The 20,223-nt window shown below is 51.6% G+C and overlaps 1 protein-coding gene across 1 annotated transcript; it reads right to left on the reverse strand.

The window, feature by feature from the left end:
- Positions 1-703: 703 nt before the first annotated feature.
- Positions 704-5,803, reverse strand: PLPPR3 (phospholipid phosphatase related 3). Its single transcript, XM_066341656.1, has 7 exons — positions 5,448-5,803; positions 3,507-3,692; positions 3,280-3,421; positions 2,978-3,173; positions 2,826-2,883; positions 2,507-2,680; positions 704-2,234 (listed from the first exon to the last, which is right to left on the reverse strand). The coding sequence occupies exons 1-7, from the start codon at positions 5,520-5,522 to the stop codon at positions 888-890; spliced, it is 2,178 nt and encodes a 725-aa protein (XP_066197753.1). The 5' UTR covers positions 5,523-5,803; the 3' UTR covers positions 704-887.
- Positions 5,804-20,223: the final 14,420 nt, after the last annotated feature.

The following is a 20,223-nucleotide window of genomic DNA, read 5'->3' on the forward strand; positions in this document are numbered from 1 at the left end:
CATCAAGTTTTGTGGACCAAAAAGCCCTACTTTGGAATCCCACCTTTCCCTGTCCAAGTAGGGTGGCTTTCCTTGGGAAGTCTGCATGTGTCTGGAATAGGCCAACTAAGCAAGAGGGGAACAGATGGGAAGGAAGAGAGATTAGAAGCATGAACTAGGTGGTGGCACCTTTGCTTGCCTTTTTTTTTTTTTTGGTGTTAGGGACAGACAGGAAGGGAGAGAGATGAGAAGCATCAATTCTTGTACCTTAGTTCATTGCTTTCTCTTGTGTATCGACCAGGGGGCTATAACAGACCCCTTGCTCAAGCCAGGGACCTTGGGCTCAAGCTGATGAGCCCTGCTTGAGCCAGATGAGCGTGCAGTGACCTTGGGGTTTTAAACCTGGGTCCTCCACATCCCGGTCCAGTGCTCCATCCACTGTACCACTGCCTGGTCAGGCTAATTGCTTTCTTATACATGCCTTGACCAGAGGCTTCAGCTGAGCCACTGACCCTGTGGTCATGTCTATGATCCTATAGTACTCAAGCAGCCAAGCCCACACTCAAGCCAGTGACCTCAGGGTTTTGAACCTGGGTCCTTGGCATCCCAGGCTGATGCTATTCACTGCACCATCATCTAGTCAGGCACTGCAGTCCCCTTTTTAGGTGTGCTAGACAGGACCTGTTACTTTCTCTGTACTTAATTATTTTGCTCATGGGCTTGTACCGCCATCAAACAGGATCCCTGTGTCACCTTTGTGGTGGAATCCTCAGGCCAGAATGACAACGGCAGGGAATCCAGTGTCAACCTTTTATTGTCCGGTTGCAAAACACTTCTGCTCAGCCCTCATTTCCCAGCACCTTCATAATGTTGCCCCCCACCCCAGCCTACAGAGCCCCTAGGTGCTTTCAGTCCTTAAATCTGCGGGCTGCCTGCATCTTGTGGTAATAGCTCTCAGCCTCTGACTCACAAGAATCCTCCTTCTCACCCAGCACCAGGCCAACTGCTTTGCGCCGCAGTGTTGATTCCCGGCTGGCTGGCCCCAGAGACCCATCAGCGGCACTGAGTGGGGGCAGCCCCTCCCCTGTGGTCAGGTTGACTGTGGCTACAGCACTGAACCGTTGCTCCTCCGGGTCCACATCACTTACAGATGAGCCAGGGGACACACCGAGTGGCTTAGGCCCACCACGAAAGCCATGACCTATGTCCCCTAGCTCATAACCACCCTCACCCTCTGATCCCTTGGTCCCACTGCCAGCAGCTTTCCACTCCCAGGGCCCATTACCAGCAGACAGGTGGACCACGGGGTGGTGGGGTGCATGTGCATCAATGGTGATGATGCTGGCTGAGTCGCGGTCTGATGGTGACCTGTACTGTGAGGAGTCAGAACTGGAGCTGGAGGACAAGGCTGTCTCAGCCACCTTGGAGCCTGGTCCACCTGGTGCCTTGGACATGGCAATCACCTGCAGTAGCCGGGGTGGGTTGGCCATGCGGGGCTGGGTTGAGGCTGTAGCCACAGTGGCCCCACTCTTCTCAGCCATCATGAGCCACTTGGCCCGCACAGCCACGCTGCCCTTGGGGGAAAGGCCAGCTGCTGCCTGTGCCCCCTCCTCTGGGATGTGCACTAGGGGCTGTGGCCCGGCCCTCGGTGGGAGAATGACCCGAGGCCCAAGGCCTGGTCTTGCCTGGACTGTGGGGTAGAGTGAGGGTGGAGCTGGGCCCTCTTCCTCCCCCTCCTCCTCCTCCTCCTCCTCCTCTTCCTCCTCTGCCATGGGCTCTGTGGGCACCAGCATGTGCCCCAGGCTGGCCTCATCAGGCAGCCCCATGCCACAGCCTTCCAGTGATTTCTGCTTCCACTCGCTGATGAGCTGCTTAGAGCGTGAGGCATCAAGCGGCACGTGGATGGTCATGTGGCGGCGGGCAGGGTCATCAAGTGAGGGCGTGCTGACACGGGGCAGTGTGTGGCTGAAAGTCACCATGTTCTCCTTGCCCATGGGGCTGCGTGGGGCCAGTAGGTCCACATCCACACTGGCCCGCTTCAGGCTGCCCAGTGAGGCCTTCTCACGGGCCACAGGCCCAGGCATACCCTCCAGCCGCCCTGGAGGGCCCAGCTCGTCAGTGCTTACGGACTTGTTCTGCTGGTACACGGAGTCATGGCCCCGCTGAGTCAGTGCCCGCAGCGCATCTTTAGCAGGAGTTGGGGCTGTGGGCTTCTCTGTGGGTGGGGCCTGGAAGTTGCCCACAGCGTGGCAGGCCTGGGGGTGAGATGCAGGGTGGCTGTGAGGCCCACGGTGGGAGATCAGAGTCCCCACTAGGCAGAGGCTTGGTGTAAGGGCCCCCAGAGGGGTAGTCTGAAGGGAAAGTCTATCTTAGAGCAAATTACCACCTAAGGTCACTCACACTACACAAAGGGCAACTGTGAGTGGGTCAGGCCTTGGGGCCTGTGCCTCCACACCTCAGACCCCCTTGGTGGCCAGCCTTCCCCCTCAGACCTAACAGCCACCAGCCTCCTGCATCAGACACTCACAAGGTAGGCGGCGATGCCAGCACCGATGAGGAAACCTGCATAGACGTCCACAGGGTGACTGCGGTACTGCGTGATCTGGGTGAGACCACAGACACCTGCTGCGATGGCAAAAGCGAACACCAGGCTGGGCTTGAGCAGCTTGGTCGTGTCAGAGATGACGGAGTTGAAGTACATCTGGGGACAAAGCAGCTGTCAGGGCTGGGGCCAGGGCAGCTGGGACAGAGGTGGGAGGGACAAAGGCGGGTTGGTCAGTGTGAGCGGGGCTGGGCCTGGGGTAGGGTGGACTGTAGGGTGGGCAGGTACTGAGCCCGAGACTCACCGACACGTAGACAGCAGCGAAGGCTGACAGTGTGGCATGCTGAGATGGGAAGGTCTTCCTGTAAGAAGCATCCATGTGAGCTCCACTGTATCCAAGACCCTCCTGTGCCTCAGTTTCCATACTGAATGGGACAGGGGTTGGGGCCTGCTCACCTTGCAGACAGGATGGCATGGGTGTCATGGCCAGAGCAGATATCCTGTGTGATGTAGGGGTTGGCATCGCACGAGGTGCCCAGCAGCGTGTAATTGGGCTTGCAGACAGTCAGGAAGAAGGGGGCGTGGTAGCCCGTGGCCAGTTGGATGACATCGGTTACCAGGGCTGTGGCACACAGGCCGAACACGTGGACGCCTGTAGGTGAAAAGGTCAGGGCTGGTGCAGGAGCTAGTGGCCAGACCCACCCACTCTGGGAGTAGATCAGGGAGAGGGTGTGGGGGGGTGCTGTCCAGCAACTCACCCACAAAGCGTACAGTGCGCCGCAGGAAGGAGTTAAAGTTGCAGCCGCCTGCATTGATGCTGCCCTCAGCCCCACCTGGGCCACCTCCGCGGCCCCAGAGCCGAGACTGCAGACAGTACAGCATGCCCTCGCCCACCATGATCTGCCAACAGGGGGGGGGTGCTTAGCTGGATCCTGGCCCCAGGTTGCCAACAGGATGGCCAAGACCCCTGGACTCTGAGACTTACTGAGGCCGCAGGGGCAGCAAAGGCCAAGCTGAGCAGCATAAGCAGAGGGATGAGCTCCTCATTCGTCTCCACGTAGGGCATGGAAAGTGTGCGGTCATAGCACTGGAAACCCACCTTGGCCGGCTTGAAGAGGTCAGTCAGCTCCAGGAAGTAGAGGGACACGATGGAGGATGCCACAATGGGCAGCTGCAGGGAGACAGCTGGCTAGTCACACCCACTTACTGACTTACCCATCCCTGAGTTCAGTCCCATCCATTGATTCACCAACTCATCCACCTATCCATGCTACAGTTCATGCAATCATCAGATCATCCATCATGCAGTGACCCACCCATCCAATTGTGTAGCATCCATCGTCCATCCATCCACCATAGCCATTCTTGCACCCATTAATCCATTCATCAATCTGTGATTTATCCATCCATTATTTATCCATGCTTCCTTCCTTCCATCCATCATCCACCCACCCACCCACTTCATTCATCCACTCATTTCTTCCCTCCAGCCACTTCTGCCATCTAACAACTTAGAAATACCAAATGTTCCTGTCTCTGGGATTTTTCTCTTAAAGATGGAATGATGCCCATAACATGCCTCTGGTGCCCCAGTCCTCCTCAGAGAGGCCCTCCCTGACCACCCATCTCTCTATTCATTGCACTGCTTTATTTCCTCTAGGCCTCATACCCTACGTGCCAACCTGCCACTCAGCCCTGAGAACATGGACATCTAGCCCATGGCAGGTGCTGAATGAATGAACGAACGAATGAATTCATTGAGTCACTGATTCATGCAACAAGGCGTATCCGCTGCACAACCTTATCATGTGTCCCACACAAGCTGGGTACATAGCATACATGATGGTCCTGCATGCTTATGACACCCATGAGGTACAGAAAGTAAGACTGAATTTGGGAAAGGTGAGCTGTTCTTGATCACATCGCAGGTGTGGTGCCCAGAGGAAGATCACTCACTCCTTTATATGAGCCACAAACAGCTGCTGAGCACAGATTCTGGCAATCTTTTTGAGGAAGCAAATCCTCATAGTGGTTCAATGCCTCCCATCCTGGTCCAAAGATCTCAAACACCCACAGGGGACAGACAAAGGTGGCACTGTGGGAGCTGGAGAGTATGTAAATGTCTAAGGGGGGCTGGCTGCCTCGGGAAGCCCCCACCTCCATTTTACAGATAGGGAAACTGAGGCATAGATGAAGCGCACGAGAAGCTCCCACCTTAAATCCTGCCTTGTATGGTGCCTTACTTAAGAGGGGCCTCAGCCATCCATCCAGCCCTGGAGAGGGTACAGCTTTGTGGTCAGGACTGGGACAGAGGGAGGGACCCAGCTGAGGGCTCTCAGAAGGGAAATGCCAAAGTTGAATTTGTAGGAGCAGGTCTCATGCCCAACGAGCATTTATTGAGTGCCTGTTGGCATGTCAAGTGGGGGAGAGTTGGGCTACATGGAGGCTAAAAGTCAGTGACGGACTTCCAGGGATGAACAAAGGTCACCTGTGCCATCATCATCAGCACTTCCTGTGTGCTAGGTGGCTGCACTTACTATCTTTTACTTTTTAAACACTCATTAAGCTTTCACTATGTGTCTGGCCTATTATCTCAGAGGTTAGGGAAAGTGTACCAGCCTCTACAATCAGCACAGGTGGGATTTGAGCTCAGATACTCAGGCTTAAGAGCCAAAGTGCTAAAGGAAGACACTGCATTTACCCAAGCTGTTTGGAAACCCAGGACACCCTTTTGCCCCTTGAACTTCTCATCCTGCAGAACCCAACTTCTCTGATCCCCATCCCCAGGCACAGCCCCACTCCCAGGCACAGCCCCACCCCCAAGTACCTTAGCTGTGCCCCCACCCGAGCTGTGCTGCTCCTGTACCTCAGCATAGGGTGTCCCGAGGGCGATTAGAACTAAGGCCTCTGCCGGGCCCCCCCTCACCTCAACGAAGTAGAAGCAGGGCAGAAGCGTCATGCTGTCCTTCGGGCTTTTATTCTTCTCCTTGGTCGAGATCATGGTGTCGTGGGTGCCACAGGCCGTGGTTAGAAGGAATAAAGCTGCACTGGAGAAGGGGGAGGGGGTGCAGACCGAGTCCGGGGGACCCGGTACCCGGCGACAGCGGGGTTGGGGTGGGCAAGGATGAAAAAGAACCGCCCAAGGAAACTGAGGCGAGGGGAGAAAGGTGTCCCGGCGGCCTCCCCCGCGCACTGTGGCCCTGCCAAACAATCGGCTGCTGGCACACCCACACCCCAAATAGAGGTCTGAGAAGGAGGGCGGGGCCGGCCTGGTTAACGGGTCTCAGTCCGGGGCCGTCTCCGCACCAGTGTGGGGGCCTCCGGGATATGAAAGGGTCCGGGGCCTCGGCTCTTAGGCCCCTCACCTGGCGCGCGGGTGCTCGGAGGGCGGAGCTGGCTGCCGCGGCAGCCGGCTGAGCGCGGAGCACAAAGCACGGTCCCTCCTCCGTGGGGGCGGAGGGGAGATAAGAAGGGAGAGCAGAGGGGCGGGGGGAGGCGGAGGGGACCCCGCCCGGCCCCGAGACCCTGCACCCGCGGCAGCCTAAATGCGGCGCAAAGGGCGGGGGCTCTTTGTCTCGGCGCGTCGGGGGCGCCGCGCGCGGTGGTGTCCTGTCCAGGCCTCCGGGTGCGGTCCCCGCCTCCTAGGCGCCTGCCTCCTCCGTCTCTGGGTCTCAGGGGTCCCAGTGTCAGGTGGGGGAGAGCTAGGCCGAGGTCTGCGGTCTTCTCCCCTCCCGGGATAGGCCTCGGGAGTTCCATAGGTGCTGGGTACGGAGGCGAGGGTCTGGGTTCCTGGGTCTCGCTATCTCTGCGTCTCTCCGACGCCTCCACCCCGCGTCTCAGCCCCCTTCCCTGGTGCCCGCCGCTGGCCCGCATGCGTTTCCATGGCGAGCTCCCTGGGCTCGGAGCGATCGGGAGACAAAGAAGCTGGGCCGGGGCCAGGGCCTGCCCTCCCCCCAACCCGGACTCCCTCCATCCCACCCACCTTTGCCCCTGCTCTCCCTGGGATCCACGCTCAGATGAGCGGGTTTAGGCCCCTAACTAGGTCCACCGCTGGCCAGGGCTCAGGGCCCAGTACCCCGGGATGCTGGGGTGGTGGGTAGGGCCCTCACGGTGAATTTTTTGACGCGAAATTAGATAGTTCTTGCTGTTTGTAGTCATTAATTACCTCCTTACCACACACAGCCCTGTAGGGTGGGGACTACCTGAGCCCTCATTTACAAATGGGGAAACCGAGGCACGGGGAACGTAAAAGTCACTGACCAAGGACACCAGACCCCAGACGGCAGGATATTATTCAGTTCATTTGTTCACCATCTCTTTAACATATACTACATAACTGGCCCTGAACAGTCACTGGGGAGACCCCTGGGAACCAGGACAAACCTGGACAGTCAACCCTGTGCTTAAGTGTTGAGGGCAAGGGCTGCGTTATTGAGCTTGCCTCTGGTCTTTATTCCTGGTCAGCTGTTCACACTCCACCAAGGCCGTCCAATGCTTCAGGCAGACCAAGCCTGCCTGCCACCACAGGCCTTGTGGTGGACCGGCCTCAGTTTTTGTTTTATTTGTTCTGTTTTGTTTATTAAGTGAGAAGTGGGGAGGCAGAGAGACAGACTCTCACATATGCCTCAACTAGGATCCACCCGGCAAGCCCCCAAATGGGGCATGCTATGCCCATCTGGGGCCCTTACCTGTTGCTGGGCAACTAGCATTTTAGAGCCTGAGGTGAGGCCATGGTGCCATCCTCAGCACCCGGGGCCAACTTGGGGCCAACTTCTGGGGCCAACTTGCTTGAATGAGCCATGGTTGCGGGAAAAGGGGAGAGAGAGAGAGAGAGAGAGAGAGAGAGAGAGAGAGAGAGCGCTCAAGAGAGAAAACGGAAAGGGGAGTGGTGGAGAAACAGTCACTTCTGTGTGCCCTAACCAGGAATTGAATCCTGGACTTCCACACACCTGGCTGACCCTCTATTGCTGACCAGCCTCAGTTTTTCCAGCTTGAAGAACATAGTGTTTAGAGATGACTACAAACAGCCAGCCCTTGGGAAGCAGGAGGAGAAGGAGAAGATGGGGCAATCACTCTTGGGCACCTCCTAGGGGGCAGAAGCATGAAGAGGTGCCCTGGAGGAACTTGTTGATAGCTTGAGGGTCCCAGAGAGGATTCTGGAGGTGGGGTATCAGGTCAAGGGTGTGGAGGGGGCATTCTTTTTCCCATCTAATTCCTGGAGGTAAAGATGGGACAGACCGATGGTGGTGGCACACTGCCTAGCTGGAGCCTGCACTTGAGTCTGGGGTACTAGGGAGCCACGGGAGAGGTTAGAACAGGCAAGAGGGGTTGAGCATTTTAGGTGCTGCTCTGAGACTCATAATTCTATTAACTCACTTGATATCACAGCTTTATGGGAAGGGAGGGCTGTTCATGTCCCCATTGTACAGATGGGGAAACTGAGGCACAGAACAGGTAGTTTATTACCAAACTCAAGGGGTTTGCCACTTGGGGAGCTCTATGAAAAAAATGAGACATGGTTGTCACAAGTTAGTTTTATTTACATGTAGCAAGAAAAAGAGACAGCTGATTCATATCCAAAGCTCTGTGTCCCCAAAGAGAGGCTTAGCAATTGCTTATATTTGCTATTATGGTCATTACACCTTGATTTCTTCTTTGCAGTTGGCTACACTTAACAGGTTGGGTTCCTGTCATCTTATCTTGTTTACAGCTGCTACAAAATACTGTGCTACATTTTAACATTTAGCAAAAATAATATTTAGTAAGGGTGGCCCAGACCTTAAGGCCCTTGGCCTATCTAACAATTCCCCGCTGGAGATTTTTCACTGCTTATTGGAATAGTGATGAGGGTCATACTTCTGTAACTTTGGACTGAGTATGTCTTTGAGTTAGAGGAGGGAAATTCTCTGGCTGCCTAGCTTATGAAAGTCTTGGGATCCTGTAGGTTCTGGTGTTCCTGAAAACAGGAGTGCATAAAGAGCATTACTCTAAGGGAAGATATGCACCATAAGAGGTAAGGCAAAAGCAGGGGGAAAGTCAAGGAGATCAAAATCCTGCCACTCAAAGTCACAGTCTGGTGGGGATTCAATGAGCAAGATGGAACAAAGTGTCAGCAAGGACAAAGATGCCAGCAAGGGCAAATTTTGAGCTGCTAGGTTGATTATCTAGGACCTAGCACAGGTAGGATCTGAGCAGGATATGACTATGCCAAAAGGGTGATTTCGGTGGATGAAATGCAGTAATTCCAGAGGGGAAGGGCTACTAGATATGACCATTCTACATAATATCCCATCAGTGTCCCATGGTTTCCATGGTTTCTTCCTTTCTTTTCTTTCTTTATTTTTTCTTTCTTTCTTTATTTATTTTGTGACAGAGACAAAGAGAAGGACAGATAGGGACAGACAGACAGCAAGGGAGAGAGATGAGAAGCATCAATTCTTCGTTGCAGCACGTTAGTTGTTCATTGATTGCTTTCTCATATGTGCCTTGACCAGGGGGCTCCAGCAGAGCCAGTGACTCCTTGCTCAAGCCAACGACCTTGGGCTTTAAGCCAGACCTTTGGACTCAAGCCAGCAACCATGGGGTCATGTCTATGATCCCATGCTCAAGCCAGTGAACCTGTGCTCAAGCTGGTGAGCCCATGCTCAAGCCAGTGTCCTCGGGGCTTAGAACCTGAGTCTTCTGCATCCCAGTCTGACACTCTATCCACTGTGCAACAGCCTGGTCAGGCATCCCATAGTTTCTTAAGCACTGAGATGCTTGCTATGTGGCCAAGTGAAAAGCTGCACCTCATAAAGAACCTTTGCCTAGGGAAGCAGGACAGCCTGGGAGGATGACCTGACACAGCCTTCTTTTTTTTTTTTTTTAATTTATTTTTTATTTTTTTATTTTTTACAGAGACAGAGAGTGAGTCAGAGAGAAGGATAGACAGGGACAGACAGACAGGAATGGACAGATATGAGAAGCATCAATCATTAGTTTTTCATTGCACGTTGCAACACCTTAGTTGTTCATTGATTGCTTTCTTACATGTGCCTTGACTGCAGGCCTTCAGCAGACTGAGTAACCCCTTGCTGGAGCCAGCAACCTTGGGTTCAAGCTAGTAGGATTTTTGCTCAAACCAGATGAGCCCGTGCTCAAGCTGGTGACCTCCTCTGCATCCCAGTCTGATGCTCCATCCACTGCGCCCCTGCCTGGTCAGGCATGACACAGCCTTCTGAATCAGCTATCTTGGGATAGTGCACCACAGAAAAGCCCCCCACCCCACCTCATGATAGCAGGCGACATTCTGGGGATTACAAACTCTGTGTGTGTGTGTATGTACACATAAGGTCAAACATGTGAGGCCATGCTGTTCAGGCCCACACAGCACCAGGCCCCTCTATAATCAGACATCCTATTACACAGCATCCCCTAGTTAGCCAGCTATACAGCTGCAGTTCAGATGGAGAAACTGAGGCACAGAGCAGGCAGTTTATTACCAAACTCAAGGGGTTTGCCACTTGAGGAGCTCTATGAAAAAAATGAGACATGGTTGTCACAAGTTAGTTTTATTTACATGCAGCAAGAAAAAGAGACAGCTGATTCATATCCAAAGCTCTGCGTCCCCAAAGAGAGGCTTAGTTATTGCTTATATTTGCTATTATGGTCATTACACCTTGATTTCTTCTTTGCAGTTGGCTACACTTATCAGGTTGGGTTCCTGTCATGCTTATCCTGTTTACAGCTGCTACAAAATACTGTGCTACATTTTAACATTTAGCAAAAATAACATTTAGTAAGGGTGGCCCAGACCTTAAGGCCCTTGGCCTATCTAACAATTCCCCCCGGGAGACAGGGATGAAGTACAGTCACTCGCTCCCTCTTTGTCACCCAAGTCCACTGCCCAGTAGATGCTGGAATAAGCCCTGAGCAGATCACCTGAGGTCTATAGAACCCCCAGTTTCCATCTTTAACAGACTGACTCCTCCAATCCTTGTCCACAGTTTAAAACATTAGGAGCTCAAGACTCAAAGTGAAGACAGGAAACAGCTCTGGGCACAGGTTGTAATGAAACATGAGGAAAAAGTAAAGCGAGTCAGCAATGTCATCAAGAGCTGCTCACAGGAGGCAGTGCCAGGCCTCACCTCTTCTCTCTGGAGGCTGATGCCCACATTTGCAGTCACTTCCTCCTGTAGTTACAGGCACTTGCTCCTCTCAGCCCTCTGGCTTCTGGACTATTAGAGAAAATGGGCTGATCAGGCCTCCCCAAGGCTTGCCCCCATGTCCCACAGATGGGCTGTGACAGGCAAAGGACAGGCCCAAGATGCCTGGTTTAAGAGCTTGGCTCACATGCTACAATTCAGACCTAATCTGCTAAGAGGAAGGTTAAGGGCAGTGTGACCTCCCTGGACCTATCTCCCTTCTAGTGCAGCATTCTGTTCCTAAACTTACATGGCTGCCTCTGGCTGTGACAAAACACTGGGCTACTCCACCTAGGGCAAGTGCCTGGGTCAGCCCATTCCCTTGCCAGTCAGCAGACTGACAAAGCCATTGGGGCCTATGCCCAGGCTGACTGATAGCCACTCCTCAAGGAAGGGACACAACTTAAGCACCTCGTGCCTGACCAGGTGATAGTGCAGTGAATAGAACGTAGGCCTGGGATGCGGAGGACCCAGGTTTGAAACATCGAGGTCGCTGGCTTGAGCAAGGGGTCACTGGCTCGGCTAGAGTCCCCAGTCAAGGCACATGTGAGAAAGCAATCTGTCTGTCTCTCTCACTAAAAACAAAAAGAAAGAAAAGGAAAAAAGAAGCACCTCATCCTGCCTGTGGATACAGAGTGAGCTCTCTCACCTCAACCTATCTCACCCACAGCTACCCCACAACTTTGGAGAAGAGAGGGAGAGTTAAGGGGCTGCTGCTCAGAAAAGAAGCTGAGGTCTTATGAGTCTCCTGGATTTAAATGGGCTGACAGAGGGAATATGTAATTGTAACCTGCCCAGAGTCAGTGATCTCAAAACCATCCTTGCAGATGACTAGACAGGAAACAAGTAAATTACTTCTTTTTATTTTCTAAATTATTTATTTATTTATTTATTCATTTTAGGGGGGGGGGAGAGAGAGAGAGGGAGAGAGAGAGAGAAGGGGGAGGAGCAGCAAGCATCAACCCCCATATGTGCCTTGACCAGGCAAGCCAGGGTTTTAATTTTTTTAATTTTTTATTTTTTTGTACTTTTCTGAAGCTGGAACCGGGGAGAAACAGTCAGACAGACTCCCGCATGCGCCTGACCGGGATTCACCCGGCACGACCACCAGGGGCGACGCTCTGCCCACCAGGGGGCGATGCTCTGCCCCTCCGGGGCGTCGCTCTGCCGCGACCAGAGCCACTCCAGCGCCTGGGGTAGAGGCCAAGGAGCCATCCCCAGCGCCCGGGCCATCTTTGCTCCAATGGAGCCTTGGCTGCGGGAGGGGAAGAGAGAGACAGAGAGGAAGGAGGGGGTGGGGGTGGAGAAGCAGATGGGCGCTTCTCCTATGTGCCCTGGCCGGGAATCGAACCCGGGTCCCCCGCACGCCAGGCCGAAGCTCTACCGCTGAGCCAACCGGCCAGGGCCCAAGCCAGGGTTTTGAATCGGCAACCTCAGTGTTTCCAGGTTGACACTTTATCCACTGCGCCACCACAGGTCAGGTGTAAATTACTTCTTAAAACCAATCTAGGCCCTGGCCAGTTTGGCCCAGCGTATGGATGTCCCGGTTCAATTCCCAATCAGGGCACAGAGGAGAAGCACCCATTTGCTTCTTCACCTCTCCCCCTCTCGCTTCCCTCTCTTCTCCTCTGGCAGTCATGGCTTGATTGGAGCAAGTTGGACCCAGGTGCTGAGGATGGCTCCATGGCCTCTACCTCAGGCACTAAGAAGAGCTCAGCTACAGAGCAATGCCCCAGATGGGCAAAGCATCGCCCCCTAGTGGGCTTGCCAGATGGATGCCAGTTGGGGCACATGCAGGAGTCTGTCTCTGCCTTCCGTCCCCTCACTGAATAAAAAAACCCCAAAAAACAAAAAACTCTGCCCCTCTCTAAAAACAACAGCAGCAGCCTGACCTGTGGTGGCAAAGTGTCAACCTGGAACACTGAGGTTGATGGTTTGAAACCCTGGCCTTGCCTGGTCAAGGTGCACATGGGAGTTGATGCTTTCTGCTCCTCCCCCGTTCTCTCTCTCTCTCTCTCTCTCCTCTCTAAAATGAATAAATAAAAATCTAAAAAATAGCCTGACCAGGCGGTGGCACAGTGGGTAGAGCGTCGGACTGGGATGCAGAGGACCCAGGTTCGAGACCCCTAGGTCGCCAGCTTGAGCGTGGGCTCATCTGGTTGAGCAAAAGCCCACCAACTTGAACCCAAGGTCGCTGGCTCGAGCAAGGGGTTACTCAGTCTGCTGAAGGCCTGCGGTCAAGGCACGTATGAGAAAGCAATCAATGAACAACTAAGGTGTTGCAACGTGCAATGAAAAACTAATGATTGATGCTTCTCATCTCTCTTTGTTCCTGTCTGTCTGTCCCTGTCTGTCTCTCTCTCTGACTCACTCTCTGTCTCTGTAAAAAAAAAAAAATCTAAAAAATAAAAAAAGTAAAACCAGAACAACAGTAAGAAAAGTCTTCCCCTTTCTTCATAGCTTTATTAACACTGGGTATTATGATTTTTAAAATTTTTTTTGCTAGTTGTGATGGTGGGGGCAGTACCTCATTTTATCTGCATTTCCTGGGCAATAAGCCCTTTACCTTCAAGGCCTTGTTTTATCTTCTCAACCACCTTTGTGGTTGGAATTACTGATTAATCTTTTTCTGTGGTGCAGGAACCAGAGGCCTAGAGAGGTCAAGTGACTTGGCTAGGATCCCACAGCAGGTTACTGCCTAAGCTAGAACTTGAATCCAAACCACTTTATAGACCATAATTCATTTTGCTGCCACTCTGGCTCCCATCTGGGTCCCATAAAGCTCCAGTCTTCAGTTCTTACCTGTCCTGACTTGATTTCCCTCCCCAGCTGGAGGGTGAGGCCAACCTTACCAATAATGTGGTGCTGGTACCACTGGCACAGCAGAACACCATGGTGGAAGCTGACACCAGATTGCTGGTAGCAGGCTGGAGGATCCAATGGCATAGGGGACTCTCCCCAATTTACCGAAGGTCCTCAACATCACTGTGACTTCCTTGGACCAATGTCACCCCAACAGTGTGTGCACTGATGTCCTTACCTGCTGGGGTGACATCTACCAGGTATGGGCTGGGTACAACCTGGCATGGACTCTCCATGGCTGGTGGAGGGCTTTTGAGAGATAATGAGTTCCCCATGGTGGGAATGAGCAAGTTCAGGACGAGCATCCTGCAGTTGAGTGGAACTAGATGATCAAACATTTGAGCATTTTAGCAGCATAAGAACATATGGGGTTGGAACGAGGTTTGGGGATTGAGGGGAAAGGCTCATGTTGTGGGGGCAGCCACCAGCTCAGTGGTCCTGCAGGGGGAGTAGAGTGGGGAGATGGGCCTCCTGGTGCCCTGACTGGTCTGCCACCCATCCAAGGTTATGGGGGCACCCTCATCTGTAATGGTCTGGCACACCTGGTACATGGTATGGCCTCTTTCTCGATGGAGCCCTGTGGCAGGGGCCCTAACTTCTTTGTTCGTGTGGCACTCTTCCAAGACTGGATCAATTCTGTTCTAAACCCCTGGCTGGACTGGCACTGGCCTGAGAAGTCCCCAGATGAGCCCATGGAGGGGCCTGTGACCTCCCACTTCCGGGCCTGTCTCCCATCACACACCCCAGCTTGTACAGTTATGACTCTAATAAAGAAGTCATCCCCATTACCTCTGCACCTGATCTCTGCTTTGCCAGGTTGTCGGGCTGGGGTAAGGAGGTAATGAGCACTGACTAGCAGAGTGGCCCTTCACTCTGAGTGGCCTCCACTCACTGAATTCACAGTCTTGAGAATCAGAGGCTGTCATTATCTCCACCTTACAGAGGGAGCACTGAGGCTCAGAGAGGTTGGTTGACTCATCTGAGGTCACACAGCTAAGTGTGGAATATGAACCCAAACCTGTAAGATTCTAGGCCCCCTTACCCACCTCTCATTTTGGTTGGAATATATTGTGCAGCAAAGTCAAAAGGCACATGAGACACTGGCCAAAGACTGTTTGTCACTTGACTCATAGAAGGCTTATGTGCCTTATATAGAAAAAGCAAAACATAACTATTAAATAATAAATACAATTATATGAAAATTAACAAATAGAATTATATAACAATCTATTAAATTGAAATTTTTATTAAAATAAAATTTTAGCCCTGGCCGGTTGGATCAGCAGTAGAGTGTCAACCCGGCGTGTGGAAGTCCCAGGTTCAATTCCTGGCCAGGGCACACAAGAGAAGCGCCCTTCTGCTTCTCCACCCTACCCCCTCTCTTTCTCTCTATCTCTTCTCCTCCCGCAGCCAACGCTCCACTGGAACAAAGTTGGCCCCCGGTGCTGAGGATGGCTCCATGGCCTCCACCTCAGGTGCTAGAATGGCTCCGATTGCAGTGGAGCAACACCCCAGAGGGGCTGAGCATCGCCCCCTGGTGGGTATGCCAGGTGGATCCCGGTAGGGCACATGCTGGAGTCTGTCTGTGTGCCTCCCCACCCCTCTGCTTCTCACTTCAGAAAAATACAAAAAAAAAAAAAAATTAAACAACTCATTATTATTTATTATATATCACTATATATTTAAATATAATAAAATATAATTATGACTAATATGAAGAGCACCTAACATCAATAAGAAAGGAACAAGCCCTGGCCGGATGGCTTAGTGGTAGAGCATCGGCCTGGCGTGCAGGAGTCCCAGGTTCGATTCCCAGCCAGGGCACACAGGAGAAGCGCCCATCGGTTTCTCCACCCCTCCCCCTCTCCTTCCTCTCTGTCTCTCTCTTCCCTTCCCGCAGCCGAGGCTCCACTGGAGCAAAGTTGGCCCGGGTGCTGAGGATGGTTCCATGGCCTCTGCCTCAGGCGCTAGAATGGCTCTGGTCACAACAGAGCAATGCCGCAGATGGGCTGAGCATCGCCCCCTGGTGGCATGCCGGGTGGATCCCAGTCGGGTGCATGCGGGAGTCTGTCTGACTGCCTCCCCGTTTCCAACTTCAGAAAAATACAAAAAAAAAAAAAAAAAAGAAAGGAACAACAACCTAGTAGTTAAAAAAAAAATGAGTAAAGGATGTTAGCAGTTCATAGCAAAGAGACACAAATGAATCTTGACCATCTGGTAACATCTTTATCTTCATTCATTATACTAGAAATATGAACAAACTTTCTCAAAGATACCATTTCTTTCAACCTATGGGATGTGCGCAAGTCCTGGAGTTTGATAACTCTGTGGGTGTCTGCCTCGGTGAGTGGATAACTGGGACACCAGTAGCAGGAGTGGACCTGGGCCATCAGAGGCGGCAGTGCCACCCTGGGAGTTTGCCCCACCTGTCACTTTGCATCATGCAGATGACAAGGGTACATAGATAGTTTCTGTCACAATGTCTAGAAGGAAAAGAGACTGAACACAACCCAGTGTCCTCAGGAGGAGACCAGAAAATACACAAAGTCTGGTTCACCCACCTGGGGAATATTACACAGCTCTTTAAAAGGTGGAGGCACCTGTTCACAGACCCATGGGGCCTTCACAGGACAGTTAAGATATGGATGACATAAGGGCAGAACAATGTGTGCATATGTGTGAGTGACACATTCTCATTTGCTGGTCAGAGAACTGAGAAGCCCAAGAGAATCGGTCAGTTTACTTAGGTATGGCAGAGCCAAGGATGCAATGAGACCTTCCAATCTTCCTGGGGGGAACTTTTTACACATCTTATAGATAGTTGAACCATGCAAGGGTAGAAGTTAAACTTAAAAATGGACAGTAAGCCTAACCAGGCGGTGGCGCAGTGGATAGAGCGTCGGACTGGGATGTGGAAGACCCAGGTTCAAGACCCTGAGGTCGCCAGCTTGAGCGAGGGCTCATTTGGTTTGAGCAAAAAGCTCACTAGCTTGAGCCCAACTTTGCTGGCTCAAGCAAGGAGTTACTCGGTCTGCTGAAGGCCCGTGGTCAAGACCCATAAAAAACAAACAAAAAAACTAAAAATGGACAGTAAGCCTGACTGGGCGGTGGCGCAGTCGATAGAGCATCAGACTGGGACACAGAGGACCCAGGTTCGAGACCCTGAGGTCGCTTGCTTGAGTGCCGGCTCATCTGGTTTGAGCAAAGCTCAACATCTTGGACCCAAGGTTGCTGGCTTGAGCAAGGGGTTACTCGGTCTGCTGAAGGCCCGTGGTCAAGGCACATATGAGAAAGCAATCAATGAACAACTAAATGCGCAATGAAAAACTAATGATTGATGCTTCTTATCTCTCCGTTCCTATCTGTTTGTCCCTGTCTATCCCTCTCTCTCTGACTCTCTCTGTCTCTGAAAAAAATAAAATAAAATAAAAATGGACAGTAAGTTGCCTGACCAGGTGGTGGCGCAGTGGATGAAGCATTGACATGGGATGCTGAGGACCCAGGTTTGAAACCCCATGGTCCCTGGCTTGAGCCCAAAGTCACTGGCATAAACCCAAGGTCACTGGCTTGAGCAAGGGGTCACTGGCTCAGCTGGAGCTCCCTGGTCAAGGCAAATATGAGAAGCAATCAATGAACAACTAAAGTGCCACAACTATGAGTTGATACTTCTCATCTCTCTCTATTCCTGTCTTTCTCGCTAAAAAAAAAATAAAAATAAATAAAAATAAAATAAATAAAAATTAACAGTAAGTTAAAGCAGTATACCTGTTTATGCTAGAGGGAGCCCATTTTGAGTGTTGCACTTTTATCAGATGGGGACCAGGCCAGGAACAGGTCTACCTCAGGCCAGCCGGTAGTGTGTGGGTTCTTTTATTTGCTTTTTTCTTTATCTTAAAGATTTTATTTACTGATTTTAGAGAGAGGAGAAAGAGAAAGAGAAAGGGGTGGAGGAAGAGCAGAAAGCATCAACTAGTAGTTACCACTCGTATGTGCCTTGGTGGGCAAGCCTGGGGTTTCAAACCACCAACCTTGGCACTTTAGGTCAATGCTTTATTCACTATACAACCACAGGTCAGGGCGTGGGTTCTTGACTTCACACAGGAAGGATGTCACAACACAAGTCCAGGTGATTTTGAGAGTACATTTCTTAAAGCTGGGGACAGTGAAACAAAGGAAGGAATTAGGGTAGAAGAAACAACAGGAGAGAGCCTAGGTGGTTATCTGCTTTAGCTCCCTAGAAACGTTATAGGAAAGGAGTGAAGATGAGGCTGCTGTTAGCTCACTGGAAAATAAAGGTCACAGTGACAGAAGGGAGCCAAGGTGAGGCTGCTCTTTAGCTCACTGGAAAGTCAGAAAAGAGGACCTTGGAGACAGGGTCAGGGGATAAGCCCAAGAAGAGCTACCGCTGCCTGCTGCTCCCCTGGTTGCAAGTCTCATGGGGACCCTTAGAGTTTAGGAGGAAGGAAGTAAAAAGTTTATTTCCAAGAAGGAGCATGGGTGTGCTCTAGAGCAGGCTGCACTGGGTCTCTGTCTTGAGGGTTTTTTTATCTCTTTTCTGCAGATGAGATTCTTAGGGGAGGGTTTGAGCAAAATATTCATCAGCTTTTCAGGTGCACCCTTCAACATGTTGATTCACCAAAATGGGTGTCTAGGGAAGTCTGGGATTATTCTTTGGTTGGCCTTACTGTTTTACTTTTATCTTGGGTCTGTCTGGCTCTAATTGGGTTTTTGTTATTTATTTCCCTGACTTCATCCATCCTTGGATTTGGCTGGCACAAATGGCATTAACTGGATCTCTGTCTTCTATCTCTCTGACCAGGGTGATTTAAGCTATTTATTTTCTGGTCAGAGAGAAGAGGTATAAACTACTTGTTCTCAAGTGTCTTTGGTTAGGGAAGATAACATTTTGTGATTCACTGGCTGCTTATAAGTTGGTCCAATTGTTAGGCCTTATTTAATTATCTTGTCTCAGTTTCTCCATTCTACTTGCCCAGGAATTTTCCTAGCTTCTTACAATCCTGCCTCAGCACTACATTTTAGGTGAGCATTAATGTTGCTAATCCAAATTGCTAGAGGTAATCCTCAATTGTGGAATGTGCCACAAATCACCCTGGGTTCCAGGCTTGTAGATAGGCATCTGTGCCAGGCCCACAAAGGCCTTGAACCTTTGGTCAGTACAGATGGGGCATCTAGCTGCGTGTGGGGGGGGCTCTGTGGGACCCCACAGCACCTTGCCTCAAGCGTGGGTGCCTCCCAAAACTGCCTGCTGCTCCCAGGAGCCCCTAATACTCACCCAGACTGACCGACCACTAAGTTTATTTGTGTTGCTGTTAACTCACTTCATAAATGGGAAGATTGAGGCTTAGAGGGTGTTAGAGGCTCCGGAACCTAGCTCAGTCCAGGGGCCATGGCCAGAGCTTAGAGGGGTCAAGTGACTGCCTGCTCAATGTTCATATGGGGAAACTGATGCCCAAGGGATGTTGGGGTCTAAGGGCACACAGTTTCCCAGTTCAGAGATCCCTACCCTGACACACTCAAGAAAATAGTATTTTTCTTTCTTATGGAGAGGAGAGGAAAAAGATAGAGACACTACGGGCTGGGCCTCCTGCTCCCTCTCTTTTTCTCCATGCTCGGGTCCTGGTGACTCAATAGACCTGGGTCCCCGCCCCTGCGGCCGTTGCCTGTTGTGCCACCCACAGTTGGAATGGGAAGGGGCCAAGGCAACAGTTTCCAGCCCCCACTTCCCCTCTACCTGCCAGCTGGACCCCCAGAGGCCCCAGAGCGTTTCCTCCTGTTACACCCTTCCAGGATCTCACAGTCCCAGCTTTTGCCCCAACTGAGAGCTTTCCCATCCCCCATTCCCTCTGCCTCCAGGTAGCCCCCACTCCTGCACTTACCTGCCTGTCCCCAGTCCTCGGTGGTGTGATACACGCCTGGAGCACAGCACTTGGAGAGGACAACCCTGGGTCCCTCTAGGGAGGCTCCCCCTTGGTGGGTGAGTTATCTAACAGGGTGTGTGTGTGTGTGTGTGTGTGTGTGTGTGTGTGTGTCTTTTTCTTTTTCTTTTTTGGTTTAAGCTTTATTGAAACGTACTCTATAAACCACACTTCTTGCCTATTTAACAATTCAGTGACATTTAGTGCATTTACAATGTTGTGTAACCACGACCTCTATCTAGTTCCAGAACACTCCATCACTCCAAAAAGAAACCCCCGTCCTCATCAACAGTCACTCTCCCAGCCCCTGGCAACCACTAACCCACTTCCTGTCTATGAATGTGCCCATTCTGGACATTTCTTATAAATAGATTCACACAGTATTTGTCTTTTTGTGTCTGGTTTCTCTCATGGGCATCCTGTTTTCAAGGTTCATCCACATTGTAGTGAGTGCCAATGCCTCGTTCCTTTTTAACCCCTTGGGTCAGGGGATTCATTGACCCCAGGAGACACAGAGTTCAGTGAGCTCTGACTACTGAAGTCCTGGAAGGCTGCACACATTTAAATATATAGCCTGAATGGGATAGAGAGGGGAAGTGACTCACAAATGCTGGGGTCACCCTGGTTTATACCGTCTGACTATACGGATTTATTCTGGTGTCTACTGTGAGCTGAGAGTGAACTCAAAATTTTCCCAAATAATTAAGTAGGGTTTCTTCAC

The sequence above is a fragment of the Saccopteryx leptura genome, chromosome 1 (assembly GCF_036850995.1).
Source record: "Saccopteryx leptura isolate mSacLep1 chromosome 1, mSacLep1_pri_phased_curated, whole genome shotgun sequence".
NCBI classification, from domain to species: domain Eukaryota; kingdom Metazoa; phylum Chordata; class Mammalia; order Chiroptera; family Emballonuridae; genus Saccopteryx; species Saccopteryx leptura.